The 26,323-nt window shown below is 47.1% G+C and overlaps 5 protein-coding genes across 5 annotated transcripts; 1 reads left to right on the top strand and 4 right to left on the bottom strand.

Annotated features, from left to right (window-relative positions):
- Positions 1-1,783: 1,783 nt before the first annotated feature.
- F5Y00DRAFT_245987 (Oligoxyloglucan reducing end-specific cellobiohydrolase) lies at positions 1,784-7,210 on the top strand. Its single transcript, XM_048009067.1, has 2 exons — positions 1,784-6,018; positions 6,085-7,210. The coding sequence occupies exons 1-2, from the start codon at positions 2,111-2,113 to the stop codon at positions 6,722-6,724; spliced, it is 4,548 nt and encodes a 1,515-aa protein (XP_047861542.1). The 5' UTR covers positions 1,784-2,110; the 3' UTR covers positions 6,725-7,210.
- Positions 7,211-9,128: 1,918 nt separating this feature from the next.
- Positions 9,129-12,785, bottom strand: F5Y00DRAFT_245985 (uncharacterized protein). Its single transcript, XM_048009066.1, has 2 exons — positions 11,988-12,785; positions 9,129-11,162 (listed from the first exon to the last, which is right to left on the bottom strand). The coding sequence occupies exons 1-2, from the start codon at positions 12,372-12,374 to the stop codon at positions 9,726-9,728; spliced, it is 1,824 nt and encodes a 607-aa protein (XP_047861541.1). The 5' UTR covers positions 12,375-12,785; the 3' UTR covers positions 9,129-9,725.
- Positions 12,786-14,763: 1,978 nt separating this feature from the next.
- Positions 14,764-16,812, bottom strand: F5Y00DRAFT_272801 (kama family protein; the record flags this gene model as incomplete). The annotated part of the gene is made up of 5 exons (XM_048013053.1): positions 14,764-15,288; positions 15,427-15,977; positions 16,026-16,213; positions 16,299-16,450; positions 16,543-16,812. 5 exons carry the CDS (start codon positions 16,810-16,812, stop codon positions 14,998-15,000), a joined length of 1,452 nt encoding a protein of 483 aa, XP_047861540.1. The 3' UTR covers positions 14,764-14,997.
- Positions 16,813-21,844: 5,032 nt separating this feature from the next.
- Positions 21,845-23,738, bottom strand: F5Y00DRAFT_272799 (uncharacterized protein; the record flags this gene model as incomplete). Its single annotated transcript, XM_048013052.1, has 2 exons — positions 21,845-22,863; positions 23,158-23,738. 2 exons carry the CDS (start codon positions 23,736-23,738, stop codon positions 22,455-22,457), a joined length of 990 nt encoding a protein of 329 aa, XP_047861539.1. The 3' UTR covers positions 21,845-22,454.
- An 838-nt stretch (positions 23,739-24,576) lies between these two features.
- On the bottom strand, positions 24,577-26,232 carry F5Y00DRAFT_245973 (RNA polymerase Rpb7-like domain-containing protein). The gene is made up of 4 exons (XM_048009065.1): positions 25,502-26,232; positions 25,368-25,448; positions 25,142-25,311; positions 24,577-25,091 (listed from the first exon to the last, which is right to left on the bottom strand). Exons 1-4 carry the CDS (start codon positions 25,748-25,750, stop codon positions 25,076-25,078), a joined length of 516 nt encoding a protein of 171 aa, XP_047861538.1. The 5' UTR covers positions 25,751-26,232; the 3' UTR covers positions 24,577-25,075.
- Between the last annotated feature and the right edge of the window lie 91 nt (positions 26,233-26,323).

The following is a 26,323-nucleotide window of genomic DNA, read 5'->3' as shown; positions in this document are numbered from 1 at the left end:
TAAAATGGAAGGAGCATGAGACGCTTGTCGCATTGCATTCTGTTTACATCCCCCAACCCCGTCTGGCACGTTTAGCCCGTCCTGTCCTCCCCTGTAGCATGCACTAAATGGGCAATACAAACTTTAGGTAGGTAGAGTTCACTATTTCAACCCATCTTGTTTACTTACTGCCAAGGTCCAAGGGCCGTTGCCTAGGCTCTGATGTACCTAACATACATGTAATGTTTCATTACCTTATCGACCTTGATTACCTACCTACTCACATTGGAAGATTCCAAGGTCATGACATATCGATATCTAATATGGTATTTGAGTACACTTACATAATATATGATATCTCTCAAGTATATCATCATTCTCAATATATAAAAAGGCTGCTGCTGCTCTAACTATTACGCGTAACGTATGTGATATTTTCAGTTCTCGAGTACGGCTGAGAAGGCTACGTCGTATTGTAGTTGACGATTAGTGCCCCGGAAATTTATTTTAGTGGGGCGAGGGGTGAAGGAGTTTATCAAATAAAGTCCCCACCGTAGCCTTAACCCCGACTTGGGCAAGTTTTTGGGTCTATCTCTTAGGCCCATTACTTGCATATGTAGGTACTAAAGTAAGTCCCGGGTGAGATAAGGTACAATACCGTTTATACCTACCTATACAATGTTGAGATAATCGGGATGATAGGTACACGATGATTCCTAACTATATCCAGGTATTTATTCTTCTCTTCTTTTCGAATGCAAGCCGGTCCCAAAAAGCGGTTGCATACATTAGGTACGCACTCCGGGAATTAGTGCCGTATCTAGCATGCGCGTATGCACATATGTGGGTAGCATGAAAAATACGCCTATACATTCTTGGAAAGCTATGTTTCAGTCTTACGGGATTCCGCCTGTTTCAAAGGAAATAGAGGGGCATTTGTCCTCACAGTCTGAACACTGTAAATTAAAGTGTACAAGTATACCTATACAACTTGATTAACCTATGTAGGTACCTTACACGAATGAACAAAGCTTTTTTCAATCTACTCTAGTTACATATTATCAAGTAGAACTTACGACCCCTCAATGACGTCTTTGTTTTATTCATGTTAAGTCGTACTCAATTTTGATAGTTTCGAGTACGCTTAGTTTAACTATCTTATCCTATCAATGTTATGTAATAGTGAGCTTCTTTAGAGATTGTTTAACTAAGATAATTACTTTTGGCTTTATTCGGGAGCGTATCAATTACATTAGTAAGAAAATCTCTATTATACAGTTGTTTCGTCCACTCTTCCCTCATGTTGTGTTGGTTTAAATGTCCTTTAAGAACTCTGGCTGTCATTTTAGTCCGCAACAGGTATTAGTTAAGTTGAGTATCTGCCTTATTAGATAGTTAAATACTCAAAGCATATGACACTATTTCATCTTCATCTTAGCTCTAAACTGCACCATACCTGACTATAGTTATTATACTCTGAAAGTAGAAAATATTCATCAACTTCTAACCTTTGTGGGGATTGTGGAATGCTACCACATGTAACTAAAACTGTACCACCTAGAAGTCTCTTACTGGGCACTATTGAGCCACAGCTGATGCTTTGCCACAAGGGCTGAGCTAAAAAATAAGAATAGCTCTATCTACACTACGATTGGCTTATCTTAGTGGACTCTAGTTGCACCACTTGGCATCCCGAGAGCCAATCCTAGCGCTCTTTCAATAGGTACCTAGTGTATGTATCGTACTTACGAAAGGTAGCTGCGACGTGGATCCCTGAAATGTCCGCGCGGCGCATTTGGAAAGCTGAGACTCAACTAAGTATTGTACATCTACATACCTACATTCCTACATACATACTAACGATTGATGACACCTAACGCAGTGATCACTATCTGACGTCGCTACTAACAACACAAATCTACTATTTTTCTTTCTGCCAAAATAATCGATAAATCCCTTCAACGCACGACCATCTCCTAGAGCCTATCCCTACATAGCATCGAGCTAGTCTCAAGATTGCTTCATCTGATCACTTTAGCGTTCGCCCTTATCGATCCTCTGAAGACTACTCCTCGCATAGAGGTGAATAGCTTTGTCATGACCTCTGCGTGACGCTTCAAACAACGCAACCATGAGGGCCAGGGGAGCTTCGGGGGCTTCAGCCTCGATATGGTCAGCCGTCTTTCTTCTGACGACACTTTTGTGGTATGCCTCAACTGCCTACGCCGAGAACGGTCCGACCATCGTCGCTACCCCATTCGAAGATATTCCCGACAATTTACATTATTTTAAGAACTCTAATGTTGTTCTATTTCAAGAGATTTCAGGACGTACTATTTGGAGATCGACCGACGGAGGCGCATCCTGGGCCAAGATCGAAGGGATCGAACACGACAAGGCCGTCGCCTTGGTTATGCACGCACACGATCCAAACCGCGCTTATGTTTTGACTCGTGGGAACGTTCATTGGAAAACACACGATAGAGGTGAAACATGGAAGACCTTCTCTACCGATGCGTACCTGAGTACTTCCGAAGAAGCCGTAGCACGTCGGTGGATGAGTTTCCATGCCGATGATCCGGACAAGATCTTATTTACCGGTATGGAATGCCAGGGCCTTTGCGAAGATCTCGAAATGTATACTACCGACGGCTTCGAACAAGTCAAGTTCCTTCGTGGACGTACTGAGGGTTGCTGGTGGGCTAAAACATCGCCCCTCTTTACAACTGGCAAGGAGGATTTAGATAAGCATAGAATATTGTGCATTGTCAGAGGTGGCATGTTCTCTCCTCGGAGTGAAAATCGCCTCCTAATCTCCGATAATTACTTCAACGCCAAAGAAGCCGATGGGGCAGTTCAGGAAGAAGAGCCAAAATTAAACGGCCGCGATCCCGTCCAGGGTGTTGTGAGCATAGTCGAGGTCAAAAAGTATCTTCTAGTAGCTACCATCTCGCGTAATACGGCTGAGATGGCTTTGTACGTGAGTGGTGATACTGAAAATTGGCACCGTGCCGTTTTCCCTCACGACCACCCTCTCCTCGAAGCCTCGTACACCGTATTGGAAAGTACCAACTATAGCATCCAAGTAGATGTCCGAACAAGCAGGCGGTTGTCCAGCCCCATGGGTACCTTACTGACCAGTAACTCAAATGGGACGTATTTCACTAGGAATGCCGAGCATACAAACCGCAACTTGGATTCCTACGTCGATTTCGAGAAGGTCTCTAACATCCAAGGGATTTTTTTGATCAACCAGGTAGATAACTGGGAGGAAGTAGAAAGGGGAGAAGAGAAGAAGAAGATCAAGACCAAGATTAGTTTCGACGACGGGAGGACCTTTGAGTCTGTCAAGACGGGCGACGAGGAAATTCACTTACATTCCGTTACGGAAATGAACAATGTTGGCCCTGTCTTTTCAAGCCCAGCGCCAGGTCTCGTAATGGGTAATGGCAACCATGGGAGCCACCTCAACGGCTATTGGGACTCGCACCTCTACATTTCGGACGATGCTGGAAGGACATGGATTGAAGGTCCTAAGGGTCCGCATAAATACGAATTTGGAGACCAAGGCTCTATTCTTGTTGCCATCAGAGATAGCAAGGAAGCTGATGTAGATGAGATCAAGTACTCCTTGGATCATGGTAAGAATTGGGAGACAACCAAACTACCGGACGGTCTAAAGGTTGCACCCTGGGCGTTGACGACTACCCAAGACTCGACCAGCCTGAAGTTCATCCTCACCGCTCGAAAGGGATCGAGGAAATCGCCTGACGGCTTCTACATCATCTCGATTGACTTTGAAGGGTTGCATGAGAATACCTGCAAAGAAAGTGACATGGAAGACTGGTTTGCGCGTGTGGACGACGATGGCAAACCAAGCTGTGTGATGGGTCATACACAGAAATACCACAGACGGAAGAAGGACGCGAACTGCTTCATCAAGCAAGAGTTCAAGGATCCAATTCCGGAGTCTACTCCTTGCGAGTGTACCGATGCCGATTTCGAGTGCGATTTCAACTTCGTGCGGGATGGTGACGAATGTAAACCTGTCGGCCTTATTACACTCCCGGAGGGCGCTTGTAAGACTGATGATCCAGATGAGAAATTTATGGGGTCTTCCGGTTGGCGTCTCATTCCCGGAAATGTATGCAAGCGTCCTGGAGGTGACCAGAAAGATAAACAGAAGGAGTGGAAGTGCTCGGAGGCTAAAGGTTCGCCGACTGCGCCGGGAAGTGATAAGATCGAACATATCCAATGGCCTTTTGAGGGCGATTTTGATCAATTCGAGAAACACTACCTTGAGCGGGGCGAGTCGAACAAGAAGGAGGATGGCGAGACCATAATCGCTAGACCATATAAATCCTCGTACGCGCTGGCATCGGATATTTTTATTACACGCGATCACGGCAAGAATTGGACAAAAGCTAAGCTTCCCAGTAGCGAGATCTATAGGATAGCTACTCACCCCTATCTCAAGGATAGGGCTTTCTTCCTCACAGAAGACAAGAGAGTCTATTATACTGTTGATAGGGGACGGAATTTCGACTATTTCGAACCACGGGATCCGCCAGACACTAAATCAAGGATGTTACCCCTTTCGTTCCATCCGGATCGGCCGGATTGGCTCATATGGCACGGAAAGAAATGTCACAACGGCAATTGCTACCTTGAAGCTTCTCTTTCTACGGACCGTGGTGATAACTGGTCGACGATCAAGCGGTACGTAGAAAAATGTGAATTTACAGGCTCATCCTCGTACAAGTTCCGCAATACGACGCAAATAGTTTGTCTTGCAAGGACACGAGAGGACAACGAAGCCGATAACCCTCTTCAGCTCTCATATAGTGACGAATTCCCGAGATACAAGATGAGCGTCGCTTTGGAGAATGTCAGCAATTTCGCAACTATGGCTGAGTTCATCGTGGTTGCTACAGAGAATCAAACGGAGTCGGGTAAGGTGCTCAACGCACTTAGCAGTTTAAACGGACGGGATTACGCACCCGCCCACTTCCCGTTCAACTTCGAGGTTCCGCATACGAACGCATATACCGTTCTAGAAAGTTCGACTCACGCAGTTAACTTATTCGTTGCAACTAATGGGGAGGAAAACCGCCAGTTTGGATCGATCCTCAAGAGTAATTCCAACGGAACATCCTACGTACTTAGTGTAGCGGGCGTCAACTGCGACAACGACTATTTTGTAGATTTCGAGAAGATGCTTGGGTTGGAAGGCGTCGTGCTAGTCAATACGGTTCAGAACAGGGATAGCGATTCGGAGCCGAAAAGGCTTCAGACGCGAATCAGCCACAACGACGGCGCCGAGTGGGCATTCCTCCCGCCTCCTAAACAAGACTTGGACGGCAACGATTTTAGTTGCCATAGTCAAAACGGCGATGAGTCGTGCGCTCTCCACATTCATGGCTACACCGAACGAGTGGATTATGGAAAGACATATTCCTCAGAGTCAGCTATCGGCATCATGTTTGGCATCGGCAACGTTGGCCCTGTCCTTGGTGATTCCAAAGATGCAGACACATTCATGACAGCCGACGCCGGCCTCAGCTGGAAAATGGTGAAGAAGGGAAGCTGGATGTGGACTTTTGGCGACCAAGGGTCCATCGTGGTTCTTGCGCAACGAAATACCCGAACCAAGACGGTATCTTACTCGCTCGATCGGGGTGATACCTGGGAAGATTATACGTTCTCGGACGATGACATGGTCATCACGGATATCACTACGCTGCGGTCTGGTTCGTCTAGGAATTTCCTCGTCTGGGGTCACCAAGGGAACAAGCTCCTCACCGTGAATCTCGACTTTTCGGGTTTGGCGAGTGAGCCGTGCAAAGATGATAAAGACCTAGACAAGTCCGACTATGAATTATGGTCGCCGGAGCATCCTCTGCAGGAGAACCATTGTCTATTCGGCCACAAGAACTACTACCTACGGAAAAAGAAGGACAGGAAATGCTACAACAGTTTCCAGCTTCAGCCCCTATACATGACCGAGATCTGCGAATGTACTCGATCAGACTTTGAGTGGTAAGTACAAGGACGGAAGCTAAATATGCACGAACTAGTTTATGAGTACTAATTATGATGCTGCAGTGATTATAACTTCGAACTAGACAACCACGGCCATTGCGAACTTGTCGACGGTCTTCGCCCGCTCGACCCCGAGCAAGTCTGTAAAGACAACCCCGACCAATTCGAGTACTACGAACCCAGCGGCTTCCGCCGAATCCCCTTGACGACCTGTCAGGGCGGGTTTGAGGCAGACAAAGTGCTCAGGCCACACCCTTGCCCCGGCCACGAGGAGGAATTCGAGAAGGCTCGTGGCATTTCTGGTATCGGCATCTTCTTCGCCGTGGTGATTCCTCTGGGCGTCGCCTCAGGGGTTGGCTGGTGGGTTTACCAGAACTGGCAAAGTAAATTTGGGCAGATTCGGCTCGGTGAGCAGAGTAGCCTCGATAGCAACTCGCCATTGGTTAAGTACCCGGTGGTGGCTGTTTCTGCCGTGGTAGCGGTGATTGGTGCGTTGCCCCTTTTGATAGGCAGCCTATGGCGCACGGTGAAAGAAAATGTCAGGAGCAGAAGTGACAGCGGCGGGCGCTACAGCTGGCTACGGGGGGGCAACCAGCGAAGATATACAACGAGAGACAGCTTTGCCCGAGGCAGAGGCGATTATGCCATTGTTGACGAAGACGAAGGTGAGCTTCTCGGCGACGATAGCGATGACGATGCGTGAGCGACGAGACCTTGTTGTTCATGCTTTTTGAGGGCAGGCAAGGAATGAAATGGAATGTACTTGTAACTAGGGGGCGCACCGGTAGGGTTTAGGAAAGTCATGATCTAGATGAGAAGTGATGGTGGTGACGGTAGTGGTATAAGCTAGAGAAGCCGAGTTATCAAAGTTATCGCCGGTTTCGTCTAGATTTGGTACTTGTAGCAAACACGATGGAAAAGATAGCTTTTGGATCCGATTTCTTTTTCTCACTCTTTACTTGGCATCGTTGCTCAGGGTTTAGGAGTAATGGGATGGCATGTGTTGTGTGCTTGTGTGCTTGTGTATCGTTTCCTACCGACCCGACGATGCCGTTCTATTCCGTACCTAAGCTGGACAATAGACAACAAGTCTGCGTATATGCTAGTTGGAGGTATTGTATTGTTTGGATTAAACTACCTAAATTAACTATAACTAGATGTAGAACAGAGTAGACGAATAGATTTCACCTGCATTTGTCCGGTAGAACGGGTTGATTATGCCCCCTGAATAAAACCATCTACGAAACTTCCTATGCTCTATGCACGATATGAATACGGTGTTCAAGGAATAGGGGTTAGTTACTTAGGTTAGATAACTACTTAGTTTTCAGATAGTAAGTAATCTATATAAGTATTTAGGCATAATGTTACGACTAATATGGAAGGTATTAGTTATTACCTATATAACAGCCTTATCTCCCCGTGGGGTTCTATATATGTATGTGGTATATTTGATACTCTCGATAAATCCATCCATGCATAGGCAAGTATCTATATGTAAGAGCACTTATTACATATGACGCGGTACAATCGTCGTCGCGCAAATGATGAAATTCATTAACCTACGGTATTTCTCTATACAGTGTAGTATATATCCATTCCACACAGGACAGAACAAACCCAAACCGGTAACCCCCCTGAACGTTTGCACCCCCTACCCCGGCATAGCGCGCTCGGGGCTCGGGATACCAGGATACTACGCCAATGTCAAGCGTTCCTTGGGACTTACACGCGACGCCTGTTTTCCATTTGTTTCTTCTTCGTGTTCTACCGTCCTTCTGTTGTTGGACTGATTTTATGCAATGTTTATTTACATATGTATAACTTAGTAATTATGATGTATTTACATATTGTGGTTTTCACTGATTTAATTAATTAATCAATCAATCAATCAATTGATCGCTGGCTGCATCGTGTAAGGTACAGCCAGATCCAAGTTGAGATCTCCAAGGTGCTGAGTTATTAATGTATTTATTGTACAATAGTGTACCTAGGTAATGAATTGCGTTGAATTACCTTCGATAATCCAAGGCGCCACGCAGCAAGGAATATTTACACGTATATTCGCTCCTTGAATCCTCGGAACTACCTCCGTACCTACATACATACATGTAGACCGTTTTCTATCAAGCCTCCCAAGCCCCGTATCCCATCTTCCATCTAACTTCTATCTCACACCTTCCATCTATCTATGTACTAGCGGTCAGCCCATATGAAGCACAGACGGTCCAGCCAGCCTCCCCCAAAGCCCACGAACCTATGGCGCCGCTAAGCGCACGAGAACTTACATACCTAGGTTAGGTAGTGTAGATGGAAGAACGCCGCCGCCAAGCCGAAGCTAGACAACCGCCTACATATATAGATTGGTACGACCTAACCTACCTAGTGTATCTACATATCCGTACCGTAGGTGGTGTAAGTAAGTTTAGACGACTCGGCGAGTACGGTATGACATCGATATATAAATGTAATGTAATGTACAATAATGTGATCCGTAGTACTGGAAGAGTACGCGTACCTGCAGGACGCGGTGAATATCGACCTGCCTACGGAATACATACAATATATACCTCTAACCTACATATGTATTTCAGTCCATCTCCACCATTATACACTGACTAAAACTAAACGCCCTACACCCATGCCATAGCACACCACTAAAACAGCTAGACTATAATAAATAGCCCTGCACCTATCTTGACTAATAACGGCTTAAATACGTCTGACGCAATTCCTCTATACCCGCCTGCTAGTACGCTAACGTTTCAACAACTACGCTACCTTAGTTCCTTTTTCTCCCGCCACCAAAACTCGCGTGCTGCTAGTACATAATGGGCGCGAGAAGGCCGTGATAGATTAGCTGATAGATTAGCCATGCAGGTGATCTGATGATCAACTCTCTCTCTCCACCGCTCCGAGCTGAGAGATCTACGTATCCCGCATGAACCTACGGGCACGCCTAGTCGATCTATACCCAACGTCAACCTACATGGGCTTAAGTAGTCCCGATAGTGCATATACTATTACTAGCAGCCTGCGCCTACGTATCACACTTCCCGAATTATTGATTTTTGCCATCGGACACCCGAAGAAAAAAAAGAGTTAAGTTCAACGGTCCCGAACACCTCGGTCCGGATACATTGTATTGGAATCATAAAGCTACCTAGCTAGCTAATGCTGTAAGGTGGGCCAACTTCCAAGTAGTAGTCTAACAGGACGTGGTAATAAAATAGACTATCTATCATAGGGGTAGGGGGACTTTCTCAGAAATTGCGACACTGTTGCTTTCTACTCCTGCTATTCCCTGACATGTCTCGTACCGGGCCCTGTAAATAAAACAAAACAAAAAAAACGGCCTTACAACGGTCGATAACATTTTGATACCTCGCCAAAACCCCTTCGTAACTCCAGGCAATGATTGATTGATTGATTGTGTTTCCATGTACATGAACGCCAATTTGGATATGCTTGTCGCAATCCTATGTCATTCGTTTTCCTCCGCGACTGTTGGGCGTGAGGTTCGTTTCGCAAAATGAATAGTGAAAAAGTATGGGACCGGCGTGAGAACAAGAGTCTAATAAGATGGATAGGTAATAAACGTCATTGTGAGAGAAGGTTTACGTTGGCAAGTCGCGTAACCATGAGGAGTGTGTTGGCCGCTGCGATTGATCATTCTCCATATAGCTAGCATATATCTGTATAGCTTAGCCTCGTCGTACTCGATTCCAAAAGCGCTTCACCACATTGCCATCCGTAGGAGCAGGAAGACCGAGCTCGTGGTCGATATCCGCGAAAATCTTGTCCATGCTCTCTTTAGCACCGTGGCTGGTATACGGAGCAGAAGTAGGAGCATCGTCGCGAAATGCAAGTACTTGCGACGGTTTGCTGGAATACGGTCGTGGCGCTTGTTGCCACCCGTATAAATTGTCTTCGCAGGCCCGTAGATCGGGTCGCGTAAGCGTCATGCGTAGCGTCATCTCACGGGAAGCTGCAGGTACTTGTGCATAAGTTTCTGGAAGCCTAGATGGATAGTCATTGGTGCGAGGTCGCTGAAGCGACTTATCGTGTTTGTCCAGCGCGTCGGGGGTTCTAGGCGACTCGGGATCCGGTAGCGACGCATCGTCACTGTAAATAGATGATTTATCATCCTCTAGGAATGTCTTGAACTTCTCGGAGTCCGGAGAAAATATCCCATCCGATTGACCCTTTGCGCTTGGCAAATCCCTATATGGAATTGCCGAGGAATCACTCGAAGGGAAACCAAACTCGATTGCTTCATCAAACTTCTGCGGCGAAGCTAGGTATACTCGCAGCTTCAAGCGCGCCTCGGGATCCTGATAATGAGCAGCGCCGGGGTCAATTGAGGATATCGATTTATGGGGGGCATGCTTCGGAGTGATAAGTGACAGCGCCCTAGATTTTCGTCGTCCGGGTTGCGGAAAGCCTACCAAGGTAGCAGATGTGGAGTTAGCAGAAGGCGGTGGTTGTTGCGCATCCTTTGTCCCGGGTCGACTTGAGATAGATGTGCGACCAAATGGGACCTTGGAGAAGGACATATGTCGACGGAACGAAGGAGGCCTTGTGTCCTTAGGAGCCATAGGCGCCGACTCCCTCAGATTCACATGATAGTCCTCGATGGCAAGTCGTAGGTCGAGATCCTCCTCCTCGTCTAGCCATCGGAAGCTATCGTAAAGCGAGTCGCGCTTTCCAGCGGAAGCATTGTCGCTTAGCAGAGACTCCATACTAGGTCGCTCTGATGAAGACAAGGTCGGTGTATAGACTGGAGGTGGTGAAGGGCGTCTGTTCGCAAGACGGCCGGCTTTGAAGAATGCCTCGTCGGCAGCATCCAATATGACACTCTGCCTTAACTGTCTAGCAACGAGGACTTGCTCCTCCCTAGTCAGGTGCTTCTCTCTAATCTTAGCGGGAAGCTTAGCCAGGAACGCGCAATCGGCAGAGAATACGTTGTCCTGAGAGGTTGGAGAGGTAGTCGGTCGCTCTAGTGGTCTACCAGGAACGATGGCGCCGAGCGATGCTCCACGACGCTGATGATGCCGGCGGAGTTCTTTGTCGGGTGGGCTCGAGGGGTCCAAGACACCAACAGTTTGAGCAAGACGTAAACGCTCCAAGGTGGAGAAATACTGTAGAAAAGAGGGGACAAAGATTTAGTAAAAGCATTCAAGAGCTTGAAGATGACTGGTAGAAAAAGGCAGAATTTAGAATTCAGGTAATAGGGTAATAACGTTATGCAATATGTAATGGGAAGGGGTGAAAGTGTGCCGTGCTGCAGGAACGGGCATAGTTGGCATAGAAGGAAGCACCCATGCATGCAAGAAGTGCTATGAAGAACGCAGGCTTGCACTGGCAGTGGCCTAAAGCGTTCAGAGCGTTGCAGTTGTAATATGCAGTAATATGCAAGGTAGTTGCGCCTGCCCACTCGATGTTGCTTAGCTAGCAGCCTATAAGCGAACAGCTTTGTGACTTCATTGGCGACTTGTTTTCCAACGTTCCTTCGCACCCCCCTTTCCAATGTTGGCACGAATATCCCAATTGGCAGGAAGCAGGAAGCACTTGCCACGCAAAGTTGCGTCGGCGCGTCTCTGCAAATCTAGTCTTATAGACTATCCAATCCGAAAAAGGACTTTGAGCTAGAGGGAATAAATAAGAGATGAGAAGCCCCACAAAGTGCCGAAGGCGTTCCAGTCCCGCAAGGACGGCAAGGACGAAAGTATGTGGTATGTGGTCTAGAGTGCAGTCGCGTTTTACACGTGTAAACACCTGCGATCGTCTTTTCCTCTTTCCCTTTCGTACCTTTTTTTGTCTTCCCCTCACTTGGGCGCTTTATCATCCCATCTTGTGTAACCAACCATAAGGTAGTATCGATGGTATAGTAAAGAAAGATTGATTGATTGATAGATAGATAGATAATGAAGAAATAAAATAAAATAAAAAATATCCTAACTCACTTTTCGCCTGATGGCTATGGGAAGAGCCTCAAATTCCTCAATTTCCTTTCGCGTGAGATGTGGATGCGGCGGTAGCGCCATGTCGTAATTAAGATGATCCCGCTCATTTATATTAGTCTTCTTCCTAACCGTATTATTGCTATTGACCGTCGTGCCTAGCCATTGTCGGAGTGAACTAAGCGAATGATGATTTCGGCCTGAATGGCCTCGGTGAGAATGCGCCTTCGGGGGTTGCGCCAGCTCGTGTTGCTGTCGGGCCTGATCGAGAAGGCTGTTGTGATAATCCACCGTACTACGTAGGTCAACAATAGTATTGGGGCGGGCCGCTTGAATGTCTGGATAGTTCCCTTCGCCTGAGAGTTTGCTATTTGCGCGATGCCGCTGCATTGTTAATTAACGTAGTAGGTCCGGATTAATTGGTTCGGACGCCAGAAACCATTATCTAAAGTTTAAGATGAATCGGGAGATATAGAATTAGATTTAGATCCACGAAGGCATAATTGCTCCTCAAAAACACAATCTTTGATGGAAGTAGCAGGAAAAGAAGATTTGGTTTAGAGAAAGGAGTTGAACGTAATGTAATGAACAATACGAATTGCGTAACCTAGATATGTACCAAGTGATAAAATTGAACCCAGTGTTGATCCAGTGCGCATTTGTCCGGAAAGACCAGAAGAAAAGAGAGAACAGGCACTGCGTCAAATGGGTAGAATGGCTGAATGGGTAGCAGTATCACACGGGATGAAGCTCTTGAATAAGTGCTCGGAATAAGTGCTTAGAATAAGTGCCTAACAGTGCGGTTCCCGAATGCTGGGAATTTCAGGATCCCAGCCGTAACCTTGACTAGGAAACCTTGACTAGGATTAGGTATTGACCGTTTTTTGCCCTCGCCAGCCCTTGCCAAGGTACTTTTGGTCTTTCCTGGTGACTAAAAATCATTATTGGCGGGATGGCTTGATGGGGACAATAGTCTAGTCCGTATTAGGTTTAAGCCAGGAACGACGTATCCCCTATGAGGAAGGAAACTGGAGAAAGAAGAACAATTCGTGGGGTTCCACCTATCAAAAACGTGGCTTACCACCTCCATCAGCATCCGTCCATATAAAGTCGGGCATACACTACAGCACCTTGTCATCCAGTCACCGTACCGAGTTTAGGGAGCTTGGACCTTGGGACTCCTGTGCCCCTGGGCCTGTGCTTCCGGGCCTGCAGGTGTACCTATGTACGCCTCCTATGCCCACGTAAGCTACCTCGTAGAGGTAGTACATACTTGTACGTAGCACAACAGGAACAATAAGTTATGTAATTATGTACGCGCATTCCACCATCAACGGCATTCATTCAATTTATTAGAAACTCTACATTTGTACTACATCCCTCTTTGAATGCCGAGTATGCGTGAGCACGACGTTAATATTGTTGTGATACTGCGCGCGGCTTCCTTCAGTGCTCAACTGTTATGTATGACGATATATTAAAGGAATGATGTGTAAACTATCGTCAGTCCTTGCCGCGGCGCAACCAGCCCACATATGTACGTGCCTGTTTCATCCACATCGCCATCACTGATGCTACGGCGGTTATCTATCTACACACGAATGCCCTCTTTATACTATTGCAAAAGAGACTAAACTATTCTAATATATATATCAAGGTCAATCATTCTACATAGTACCTACTGCTATGTAGTCAACTGTCCACCTTGCGGGCATTATACCGCAACTCATAACTAAACGACTAACTATACATTACCTAGTTCTAAGTTAGTTCTGTTCTTAAGCCTTGTCAATTATCGGTATATTCCGGTCAGTACGGCATGTTTCTGAATCAAACACGGACCCCAAGCGCAAGACCCTGTGATAATATAGGTAATATAGGTATAGTTGTGCGGCTACAATCAATGCCAAACCATCTCGTGGCCCATATTTGAGGCCTTCTTCCCGCCCCTGCATCATAAATTCGATGTAGTATCGTTTCCCGTCGACCTTGAGCCTGCTCAGCGTAGCCGGACTCCTGGAAACGATGAGACGGTGCTGTGTATAACCCGTACTACTCCACGGCAGCCGAGTTGCCGAATGGTCCCTTCAGCCTTCGGCTAGCTAGCTTTTAATGAGCGCCCGCCCTAACTCTGAGAAACGACCAGGGTCGTATTCTTTCTAGAAGTATGTAACTAAGATGAACTTATCATACGCTAGAGGCTCTTAGTCTCAGATCACGGTGGCTATGTACAGTGGCTTCGATCAGAAACTAAAAACACGGAAGCGCGCTGTACATACATATGTGAGGGCACATGGCAACATGCCATCACATCATTATCCGTGAGGGGGAGACTATCGGTAGTGAGCTATGACGGGATCTACTCTCGCGATAACTTAAAGCTCAAGCTATCGCACGCGTTTGAAACGCACATCTTCTTCCTCTTTAAGCTACGCATTGACCAGACCATCCTGATATATACACTATATATGCATGGCAAGAACGCACAAGACTGAAAAATCCGGGGTGAGCTTGGAAGCTAAGACAATAGACTTATTAATTGTAAGGATGATGCTTGACCAATGCACTAATAAATAAACTAACGATATCACTAAGAAGGAGATCATAATAAGGCAGAAGAGCTTAGAGCTGATGTCTACTATAAGGATGGATATATAATTAAGGGCATCCACTCATGCCTAGTCTATGTACCTATAGTTAGGGAGGATACTTATCACGCTCGTAATCATATAAAAGCGGTAGCATATCATATCAATAATGTTAACTGACCACGAGATATACAGTGAGGAAAAGCCTATGGCTTAGAATTATGTAGAAGTAGATATATGTACCAGTGTTGTCACCATTCTGCCTTGGTATCAAACACACTTCACATCCTCAATATATCCAAGAAACAGTCTGACCTAGTTCACCACACTACACTACACCATACCAATCCCAATCTCTTACACACACGCGCGCGCGCGCGTGTATATATCCAAGAGAACCTCATCCCACACCCCACGCCCCTAACCTACGCAGCGACCAGCGTATCCAACGGATCATAATACCTATAGACCTTGCCCTCCTTCTCCCCCCGCCTCAGCGACGGCTGCGTAAACGTCGACACCCCCGTCGACCGATCGTACGACTCGCGCAGCGCGGCCGGCCTCTTGCCCCCGCCCTCGGGCAAGTCGACGACGAACTTGGGTATGTAGAACCCGGCCACCGTGCCCTGGATCGCCGACTCCATGTCTAGGATCGTCTGCAGCGGCGTGCGCAGGTGCTCGATTTTCTTCACCATGTCGCATTGGTAGACGTAGTACTGTTTTGGTTGACGGGGTTGAGGTTAGTGATTTAGGTAGATAGGTAGGTAAGTAGGTAGGTCGGTGGTTATGCCGTGTTAGGAAAAGGGGGGGCAGGAGAGAAAAGGGGGGAGAGGGAAGAAAAAGAGTCGTCTCACCGGCTGAATACCCATCCTCGCCAACCTCCTAACAAGCGACCCCATAGTCTCAACACTATCATTAATCCCCCTAAGCAACACCGTCTGATTCCGCACCGTCATACCCTTCTGCATCAACCTCAAACTAGCCCGTTCCGTGACCCACGAAATCTCGTTCGGATGGTTAAAATGGGTATGCAGCGCCATATGCTTGCCCGCCTGCCGCGCCTTATCCGAGACGCGGATCAGGGTCTCCGTCCACGGATCCTCTTTGTCGAGGAACCTGTGCGGCGACACGGCCAGGCCTTTGGACGCGATGCGGAACCGCTCGATGTTCTTCATGCCGATGAGCCGGTCGCCGATCCACTCCAGGATGTGCGGCGCTAGGTAGAAGGCGTCGCCGCCCGAGACGACGATGTCGTGGAGCCCTTGTTGGCTCTCGATGTAGTCGAAGGCTTTGGTGAGTCTGTCGCGGGTGGTCCGGAAGGACTCCTTGGTTACTAGCTCGGTGTCGGCGCCGATGCCGTAGGATCTGGTGCAGTAGAGGCAGTATGTTGGGCAGACCGAGGTTGCTGGGGCTGTTAGCAGCGGCCATAATAGACGTTCAAGTAGAATCATACGGAGTAGTAGCGCTTTGTCGGGATAGCGATGTACGACAGCAGGAACTGGCGAGTCTTTCTGCTCGTTTAAGGAATCAAGTTTGAGCGCGGGATGGTCTTTCATCATTATAGACCCTAAGGGGATAAACTGCTGAAATATTGGGTCGTTCGCCGGATCCTTCCAGTTCATTCTGCTCAAGACGTACGGCCTGTTCCAAGTTAGAGCTGAAACAATACTGCTAGCCAGTAACCCCTATTGTGCTTGTGTCTTCTTTATTTATTAGGGGTACTTACATGACCCGAACAGACATGGTAGACTCCCTCATCCCACTTACAACATCCCCCATGAGCTCGTCTCGACTCTGCATACCCCCTATACGATGGTGACGAGGCATCTCGGCTGGAAGGACATTGTCGAGAAATTCTAGCATATTGTCGGCTAATAGCTTACGATCGCGCCCTAGCTTGGCCTCGACGACGTTCTGAGGCGTTTAGCGAGTGTAAAAAAAGAAAGGGAAAAAAAGGAGGTCGAGCCTACTTTGACGCCCCATTTCCAAGACAGAAAATCTTCCCTAGGCACATCCTTCCATAGCGGAATAGCGCGCCAGAACTCGTCTTCCGGTTCGGAGAGGGTCGCTGGTTGTGATACAGGTGGTAGAGGCAGTTCACGGTTGACTTCTGATGCGAAGGAACGCCGAGGATGGACGGTGGGTATTTTTCTTGCTAAGTAAGATGAAGTCTGTGGCACACTCAACCCCCCTTTACCATGAAGGAGGACTCGGGGCCCGAGGCGAATACAAGGAGACATTATTCGTCGATGACGTTATACTGCGAGTTAATTTAGTGTGTAGGAAGTATATATTCTTAAACAATTTGAATATATGCTTCTATGGCTTGATGGCATACTAGAAGCATCTCGATAATGATAAATCAAAGGCATTAGAAGCGCCATCCTTATATAGCATGGAAAATCAGTTCCAGAGCATCAACACCATAGAATCAGGATCAATCGCTGTCGTCAGCCTTCTTGATACAACACTATGTTACCATACTGTTCCCCGGGTCGGATCCGCGACCAACGCCAGCGTCCACACTGTAGCGGCGAATAGGTTACATATCCTAGAATCCGCCAGCTGTCTAGATCGAGATTGTCGCCAGCGGCAGCATAAGAGAGGATGGCTTTAGTCTCTACCAGAGTAGTTTACTCCGTACCTATGACCCAGTCCAGAGGACTGGGTTTGCGACGCGACCCCTATTCGTCAACTTTAAACCCATAACTATACAATATGCAGAACCCTCTTGGTACCCATTAATAACATGATAATTCATATTGCCTCTTACTGGGTACCAAGACTGCTATGTTATACAGCTACGGCTAGCGGGAATTGTATTAGTGAAAGCCTGTTTATCTTTAGTGCATCCGTCAAGCGGGATCTTTCGGCTTGGTATGTTATACGCTATGCATATACCTTAGGTTGTATGTATGCGGCAAGAGATAAGGTATGCAACGACAATCTGTCGAAGAGGGAGAGGACTATGCTCATCACCGCAGTTTCGGGCAGTATGGCTTGACAAGGGTGTTGATACCATCCTCTAGGTCGGGAGGGAAATAATGCACATGAACCAAGTGGCATGTCACTACCATCGGTCGAAATCGTCCCCCGTGGAGGCCGTAAAGGTCACCACCTTTGACCTTGAGCCTCATTCCGGGTGATTGAACCGCGGTGTTACTGGTTGGGAATAGTTAAGCCTAGTCCAGGAGTACTGACAACTAGCATCCACCTTATTAATGTCAAATGGACATAATTCTTCATCGGGTTGGGCTGTCTTGGCCATCCATGGCCGTGGAATTTTCCTCATGCTACCTTCAGCAGGTATCCACTACGGAGCATACCGACTGATCATGATTCAACTTGGGTACTCCAACTCCGGCATTACTTTACCGGTGTCCAAGAATTTTAGTAGTGAGAGCGTGTGCGTCTAATTGCCTTGCTCAAGGGGCATCGCATACAACTCTCCGGCCTACTTCTACGTACCATTATCGGTTTTGTTTCCTTGCTGCCATAGCCGCCTAATGTTACTGTTAGTTGCCATTACCGTTCCTAACTCTCCAGAGGCTCCTTGTGGGATCTATGGAGACCTACCCGCGGAACAGTCAGGTGAAAGCGAATTCTGTTCCGCGATTTGCATGATTATGCACAGTAACCGGCTTCCTTATGTAGCTTAGTTACATCCGGGAGAAGATATACGATGGACGGTTATAGCCTTGCTGCTGTAGACTCACGGTAGCACCCCTTGTCGCTATAGGGGAACCCATGCTATCACTCTTAAGCTGCTGATTGGGTTCCGTCTACGCGGTAACGATGCCTTCTATTTTTGCTGGGTGGAGTTTAGCTGATAGGTTTATGCAGCGCCAAGTTTGAGGGCTGATATGAAAAGGCCTCATACACACGTAAGAGTTTCTTCTTCGTTAGTTCGAACTGTTCTTGATCTAGACTATGATATACCCTGGTGCTGAGCTGGCAGCACCCCCTAAGAATTACTTCATGGTCTATTGAGCCAGGAGGAGGTATTGGCAAAAACAAGGTATAGGCCATATCCAGTATTGATACCATAGTATGTGAGTGGCAGGGGTATTTTCTTCGTTACGGCGCTTAAACGTATTCCGTATATGTCTCTTGGCCTAGAAAAATATACATTTGGCGACTCTCACATGGCTACCTCGTGCCTCTGCGTTAGTAGTTGGGTTATGGCCGCGTTGTTGCCATGATCTGATCCGATCGATACTATATGTTGGCGGCTCCGTCGAAAAGCAGTATTGCGACATGGGTATGCAGTATGCACGAATGTTCGATAGTGGCACGGTTAAGAGCCGTATAGATGTATCCGCTTGTCTCAGCCATATACTGTAACCTTGGAGTAGACAACGATATGAGCAAATCCCGTGCGGGGTTCTTCGTAAGCTCTCATCGTGGGTTATAGTGACCCGGGTATGCTTTGGCCAAGTAGAAAGTCTGGGCGGATATGCAAGAATATACTAAGGGTTAGATCGAAATCCTCGTGAAGCGAGGTTAGCCCGGAAAACGTTGTAGATCGGATGATGGGTTACGCAAAAGACCCTGATGAAGAACACCGCTGGTATGGGTCCTCTGGGGAGCAGAGCCGCTATCACAATATAGCCCAACAAGCATAGCCTAGCCAGACTGCGGCGGATGGGGAACGGGAGGTCGGCTTTGGGAATGGCGTGCGGGCCGCGAATCTAGGATTTGAGTATACTCTCTATACTCTCTCGTAGGATTCGTCGGTGGAGCCCCCCTGCCAGCAGATGATCGGTCGCATACGTAGCCGAGCACGGAATGAAAGCTGATTCGTTAAAGACTACTTGGCTGTACGATCCCATTGGTCAGCCCTTGTTTTGAATACATGGGGTTCCGTCCTGGCGGGCTCAGTAGCTTCTGAAAAAATACAACCCAGGAGACGTGTTACTGTACGGTAGGATTCGAATCTCCCAGCGTTACGGGGTAGTGTATATACTAGGCCCTCTTCAACGCAAGTTTGGGTAAATGTGAAGTGGATTCGTCATAAGCCCCCCTTTTTTGAGCAGCTCGGGTCATTCTACCCAATCCGTCGGTTTCGGTTCCGGGAGATGTTGTGTCACAATGGGGTTACGCACCACCATTACCTGTTGCTTGGTTCGACCTCTCATGGACTGAACCTTTGCGAGCGAAAGTATTTCATATGAGGCTCTAATAGATCGATCCGTACGAGTGCTCGGCCTTGAGTCACGGTTCGGGCGGCGCGGGCCGCTTTTCTGCTTGAAATTTCAAGGCTTTTCCGAGTTCAATCTTATACTCGTCCCGATACTCGTCCCGATACTCTGGTATAGTAATTATGGGGAAGCATCACGCCAACGTATTGGGCTACACTATTTCTTTATACGAGAGGAAAGGAGCCTCTTAGCTTAACCCTTAGTTTTCCCCATTACAACTCCGACTACCAACAAACAAGATCAGTATAGACCAACTGATGGTGACATGGATAATCTAGTGCATAGTTAACTTTATTTCGTTATGCATGCGTGCTGCATTAGTGCCTTGTCGGGAGTAATGAAGAGAACATGTGAGGGTGTCTAGAGTGGGTGTGTGTATTTGCTTCGTCTTACGGCTGAGGTCGAAGCAGTCTGACTATGTTCCGACTGACTGAAAGGTACCTTGTCACAGGCCTCGTCCTCCTGAGAAACAGGTCGACGGAATAGCACAGTATAGCATCAGAAGACCCACCCTGATTAATCATAGGATAGGAGCAATCCTACCATAATTTTGGACTAAGTGGTATAGCGTATTGCAAAGTGATAGATGGCTTCGGTGTGATAATTCTAGTGATGCTACTCGAAATGTGTCTGTATTTGATTGGGACGTGGGAGCGCTCCCTGCTTTTCCTGCCGGCGGCGTTTGCATCGAGATCCTAGCTCTCACCGTTCTCCATAATCAAGCACACCTCCAACTTCGTCGGCAAGATAGTGACAAGGGTGTTGGAGATGTTCTCATGAGTCTAAGACCGAGCTTCGGCAGATTATCTCCTATCCCACTCCCGAGGCTGAAGGCAATAGAGCCTAGGAGGTGAATGTTGTTATTCATGATCGGGGAAAGAAAACTGGGTTCGAAACACGATTGAGGAAAGAGTGCGTTTATGATCACTATCATTAAGGGGCGTTGGATCTCTAGGCGGTACTCTGGCTAACGGTCGTGGTCACAGTCTATTTAAACTGTCAAATCCCGATCCGGAACGGTATAGCATCGAAATAATGGCACCCTAAAGAACCAAGGATTACACCCTTTTTGAATGGAAGGTGAGCCGTGTGTGAGATCACCTCTGGCGTGGTTAGGATAGCATTATAGGTGAGGGAGCATGTATACGAAATTTGACCTGTCACCCGTCATCCACCGCATCCGGGGTTCGAAAGTACCTAAGGCAGCTGCCTAGGTGTTTCTCGTAGTTATATTATACTTGTTCTCGTTTATATGTGCTCTCCCATTTAGGGAAATACTATCCGTAGCGCTTATGTTTTGTTCATGTGTCGGCTAGTGTTGCGCGTTGATGGCATAAGAAAGCGATCTATGTTGGTTCTATGTTGGTTGGTAGATTTGATCTAGTCGATAACGAAAACGCAAAGTACCATTGAGTTAAATCTGTAGCATATACCTGCCGTAGTGTGCTCCTTCCATTTATTGGATAGGGGTAGGTTGGGTGTGGCTCTGCGTGTCGCACCCCCCCTAACCACTAATAGATGAGGAACCTACGACGGCTGGTCACTTCCCATTCTTCCCTCCCTCAGCGTTAGATAGGTAGTCCTAACCAACCAACATAGATTACTTTTAGCGTGCTTCCTTCCAGTTGACTGCCTAGGTACCTAGTTTCAAAAACGTGAATATATTCCACCTTCATATCCTCGTAATAATGCACCCCCTATTTAACCCATGACTTAACCAAGCTACCTACGAGGCCGCCAGCGGTTAGTAGGTGATGCTGATATATTCACCGTCACCCTATACTCGTATTGATTATAATATCGCCTACTATAGTTGGGGAGTTAAAAATTCTAGTGCGATGGAAGTTCGACAACAGTATAGAGGGCATGAATCTTGCAGGATCGAACACTACGATTTCACATATAGCACATACCGGAACAACACACACGAGGAGCGTCCATCAATCCCTTAATATTCATTTCGAAACACCAATATATCCGTCGTCGAATCTCTGTGATCCGGTAAAGCCTTGATGTTTATAATTTATCCCTCGAGGGACTTTCCAAGTTTCCCTTAAACTCCCTTTAATGCTCGTTGAAATTCAAACAGCTGATGTCCTTCTGACAGATCCCATACGATCTTTATCGGCCTCGAGGCTCAAGATCTATTCCACCAAATCAAAATTCCTTCGCAGTAACTCCCAGAAATGGTCACATGCCGACCAAATAGCACGTCAAGCCTCGAGGCTTGGAATATCCTCCAATAAACCGAAACTCCAACAAAGATGCAGTCCAATCTTCCAAAATTCCTTCGCAGCAACTCCCAGAAATGGTCACATGCCGACCAGATAGCACGTCAAGCCTCAAGGCTTGGAATATCCTCCAATAAACCGAAACTTCGCAGTAACTCCCAGAAATGGTCACATGCCGACCAGATAGCACATCAAGCCTCGAGGCTTGGAATATCCTCCAACAAACCGAAACTCCAACGGAGATGCAGTCCAATCTTCCAAAATATCCACTTTGGTATGCGAACATCCTCCCAATAGGGGCACAAAGCCCAGTGAAGCCCCGAGGCTTAGAATGTATTCCACCAAAGACTCCCAGGCTCTCAGTCGAGTCTCTATTCAACTGGCCTATACAATCCAGTGAAGCCTCGCGGCTTATAACATAGTTCATCTGGGTTCCACGATTTCCCAGTTTTAACAGGTGTATCCATCTTTGCTTCGTGTTCTAACCATCATAATCCTGTCAACATATCCGGGCCTCCACACCCTAGTCCTCCTATCCAAATCAACGACAACATTGCCGTCTGGGATCCGTAACCTCAATGAGTGGGATAGGCTGCGGCGATGGTGTACAAGAGACGGCCGCCGTACTAGGCCATTTGCCTTGGGGACCGACAAGAATTCCTTGCGGTCGAGAGACGGTCTCTTTGTCACTTTGGTGATCTTGCGTCGTGGTTGCTTAGCTTCCTCGGAGGAGGAATCTGCCTCCTTTTCGAGTTTGCGTTTTGTGTGGAGGCCTACGAGCGAGAGTTGCTCTAGGCCGAATAATTGGCGTGTTTTGATTGGTGTGGTGTATTCGTTTGTGTTCTCAAGTGGGTGGTCGCTAGGCATCGCGATGTCCAAGGGTGAAGGATGACAGGCGTGTCGATATCCATGGTAATATCAGTCATGACAATGTCGGTAGAAGAGGGGTGGAATCAGGTCATGACAATGTCGCCATCAGTGTCAAGTTTGCCGTTAGAATTCACCGGACTTATGGACAGATTGACAATTAAGCCTTCCATTCTGTCGGTAGAAATAGGGGTAGAATCAGTCATGACAGTGTCGGTAGAATAGGGGTGGAATCAGTCATGACAATGTCGGTAGAAAGGGGGGGGGGGGGGGAATCAGTCATGACATCGTCGGTAGAAAGAGGGGGGAATCAGTCATAACAGTGTCGCCATCAGTGTCCATAAGTCCGGTAAATTCTATGCCTTCCATTCTGTCAGGTCCGGTGAATTCTATGCCTTCCATTCTATCGGGTCCGGTAAATTCTATGCCTTCCATTCTGTCAGGTCCGGTGAATTCTAAACCTTCCATTCTGTCGGGATCCGGCTTAGATATATTTCGAATGGCGTCAGTCATGACAATGTCGCCATCAATATCAAGTTTGTCGTTAGTTGTCAAAAGTCCGGTGAATTCTAAGCCTTCCATTCTATCGGGATCCGGCTTAGATGTGTTTCGAATGGCGTCAATGATGAAGTCCCACCGGTCAGGGGACAAGCCCAAACCTTCTTGGGCGATAAGATACAGCAACATATCCTGGCTTGAAGAGCGTCTCCGACGAGGGTTCAGCATGTGGGAGAAGCTTCTGACCATGTGCCTAGCAATAGTGGCAGACATGGCTGGACGACGTCCACGGTAAGCTGTCCCGAACGGCAATGGGCCTGAACCCCGTCTGGTGAGGACCCGTCTAGCGTAGGTGAAACGGAGAGCCATGACGAAGGATTTGATATCGCCGTAGATGCAGCGGTAATGTAAGGTGATATGAATTGATGTGATGTAAGTGAAATGATATGAATTGAGGTGATGTAAGTGAGGTGATATAAATTGAGGTGATGTAAGTGAAGTGTAGTAATATGAGAATATTCGACAATTTCGAACAGGTAGTTATGGTAAAAATGAGCCGTTACAAAGTAATGGTTGCGATATACCGGAATATGCTGCGCGACGATTGTCTTGGGTAATGAGAGTGAAGAAAGTGAAGAATAGGAACGAATTGTTTACAACGGCATGGTAGGTATATATACTCTGTAAACAAAACTAAAAACAGAGTTCGATTTGGTCGTTTGGACTATTCTCACCTGGTGTAAACGAAAAAAATTCAAGCTTTGAATAGGGGGAGTGGTGTATAGAGTTATAGGGGGGATGGGGATTTCCATCGTTCTAAACTTGTCATACGACATCTAGCCCATAGATAGCGCTGGCAAATCTTTCACAAAGTTTTGTTCTTGATACAGCCATTGAATTCAACGCTGGTATTTTACGTGCTTTGCCACTTGTTGACTTGGTGATGCTACTTGTTGACTTTCACTAAATTCAAAGTGATAGAAGCGCCGAGACTAGGCACAACCCGCTCCATCAACGGCTTAGAACTATGCCCAACGCAACCCATTGAGTTATTACGAGTCTTACAATCAACTTTTGAAGATACGGATAATACCTGAGTACAATTAACGCTGCACGAGCTATTCTCTCCTTTCTAACCAGCCTTCATATACTAACACTGAAAATAGTAGAAATAAACGTAGTAAATATGCCAATTTAAGAGGATATATTCTGAGATAATGACCATTTATTATATCAACCATAATATAAGGTTAATGGGCTAGCTAATTGCTTCCAACCAAAACGTCGAACAGTCGTATCTGGTTACTATGGTAAACAGCCATGTTCCCGGGATTATATATTAATAAGGTTTCGAGGCTCTGCTTAGGTTTTCCCAACAGAACGGTTTTACTTTGAGGCATAGACGCTATGGCTCGTGGGATACGTTTATCGTACGTCATAGTCAAAACTGAACGCTAGATGCTATTTAGGTGGCTACCTAAGTCGCCTAGCATATCCGAAATTTGCAAGACTGGGGTCTGTGTGACTTTACCTTGCGTAAAGACGCCTATGTAGTACTACTATTGTTAAGATCAATAGCTCTCAAAGTACCAAGGCCTATATCCTATGGATTGCGCAATCCTGTAGATGCGCACATATTCCGCCTCACACGTGGACGGCACCAAGCAACAGACAAGGACGCCTGAAGTCCGAAAGCACTACATTATCTAGTTTTGTAGCGTTCTATAGGCCATTAGTAGATACTTTAAGACACGAAAGGAGGTGATAAATACCCGAGATAGTCTTCCTTGATACTTCCAATCGCCCATAGCTCGCCGACTTCGGCTCGCGTGCCCACAATCTTAACACGAACTTGGGTGTTAACTTCGATCGTAGTGTCCTCGTTGTTAGTAAATTGAGGTGGTGTGGCGTTCGGGTCCCATCTAACTTCTTGCGGGATCAACTTGACAGGGGCTGTCAACTAACGTCATACGCGCCGATGTCAAGGGGACTACTTACGTGGGTGGACACGAATATCCGAAGCGGTCCTGCCTCGGCGAAGAAGCCATGCTGGTTGACGGAGACTACTATGGCGTCCATCTTACTTACTTAGCAAAGGTTTGTAGCGTCAAAGGTCAGCCCAGAGAACCTACCGTTTCGCCCTTGAAGGGGCGCCAGACCACAGCACGATAGCCGACGGTGAACTCGGCGAGGCCGCTTCCAGGAAGGATACGACCTTCGGAGATGTCAAAGGTATCCATGATGGAAATGATATAGTAGCTTCCGGTACACGTGCCTTCAACATCCTTAAGAAGCTTGCCCGTGACCAGCTCGTGCATGTTCTTGCCGAAGTACGAAGGATGAAGGGTAACCCTTCGCTCGAGGTTGTAGAGGAAGAACATTTTGACACGTCTATATGCTCGCGCCAGATGATCTAATTGGTAAGAGGGAGGTTGTAGAAGATATCGAGATGGCGCTGCTACGGTAAGATTGATCGCGGGATTGATCGTTGAAATGTAAGGCCACTAGGATGAGCTATCGCGATGCGTAAAGGGTGATATCTGACAGGGCCTAGGCCAAGGCAGAGGTAGGTGATTGAAGGCCAAGCAAGAAAGGTGTAGTGACGAGGACTCGCGGGAAACAGGATGAGTCGATGGGTCGATGGGATGATGGGATGCTAAAAGGTAGGCTGAGGCGGTGCAAACCTGGAGCCTCCTTGAGCCTCAAAAAGCGGCAATCTACCTGAGGGTATCATAAAATCATCAAGAAATATAATAAGACAATGTAAAGCTATGCGCTTGTGGTGCGATGATGAATGCGACAACAGGGCTGAAAGAAAATTTGGTGTAGCCTCAAGAAAGTCTGGATGATAAAGGAACGAGTCGCGTCTGGTTTAGGAACTTCCAAGCAACCCTGGACCTTATTTGCCTTAGTGCAACCTGGGGGGGAAGACGGTAGGGAGCCCCACTTATCTT

The sequence above is a fragment of the Daldinia vernicosa genome, assembly GCF_022497035.1.
Source record: "Daldinia vernicosa strain CBS 139.73 unplaced genomic scaffold F5Y00scaffold_54, whole genome shotgun sequence".
Taxonomy (NCBI): Eukaryota; Fungi; Ascomycota; class Sordariomycetes; order Xylariales; family Hypoxylaceae; genus Daldinia; species Daldinia vernicosa.
The sequence above is the reverse complement of the archived record's forward strand: the minus strand, read 5'-3'. Positions and strand labels throughout refer to the sequence as shown.

What these genes read in the sequence shown, in the direction of transcription:
- F5Y00DRAFT_245987 (XM_048009067.1), top strand. Translation starts at nt 2,111, where the DNA reads ATGAGGGCCAGGGGAGCTTCGGGGGCTTCAGCCTCGATATGGTCAGCC. An exon ending in ACTCGATCAGACTTTGAGTG is followed by an intron (nt 6,019 to 6,084) that starts GTAAGTACAAGG and finishes ATGATGCTGCAG; the next exon opens with TGATTATAACTTCGAACTAG.
- F5Y00DRAFT_245985 (XM_048009066.1), bottom strand. Translation starts at nt 12,374, where the DNA reads ATGCAGCGGCATCGCGCAAATAGCAAACTCTCAGGCGAAGGGAACTAT. An exon ending in CCATAGCCATCAGGCGAAAA is followed by an intron (nt 11,163 to 11,987) that starts GTGAGTTAGGAT and finishes TCTTTTCTACAG; the next exon opens with TATTTCTCCACCTTGGAGCG.
- F5Y00DRAFT_245973 (XM_048009065.1), bottom strand. Translation starts at nt 25,750, where the DNA reads ATGTTCTTCCTCTACAACCTCGAGCGAAGGGTTACCCTTCATCCTTCG. An exon ending in GCCCCTTCAAGGGCGAAACG is followed by an intron (nt 25,449 to 25,501) that starts GTAGGTTCTCTG and finishes TAAGTAAGTAAG; the next exon opens with ATGGACGCCATAGTAGTCTC. An exon ending in GGATATTCGTGTCCACCCAC is followed by an intron (nt 25,312 to 25,367) that starts GTAAGTAGTCCC and finishes GCCCCTGTCAAG; the next exon opens with TTGATCCCGCAAGAAGTTAG.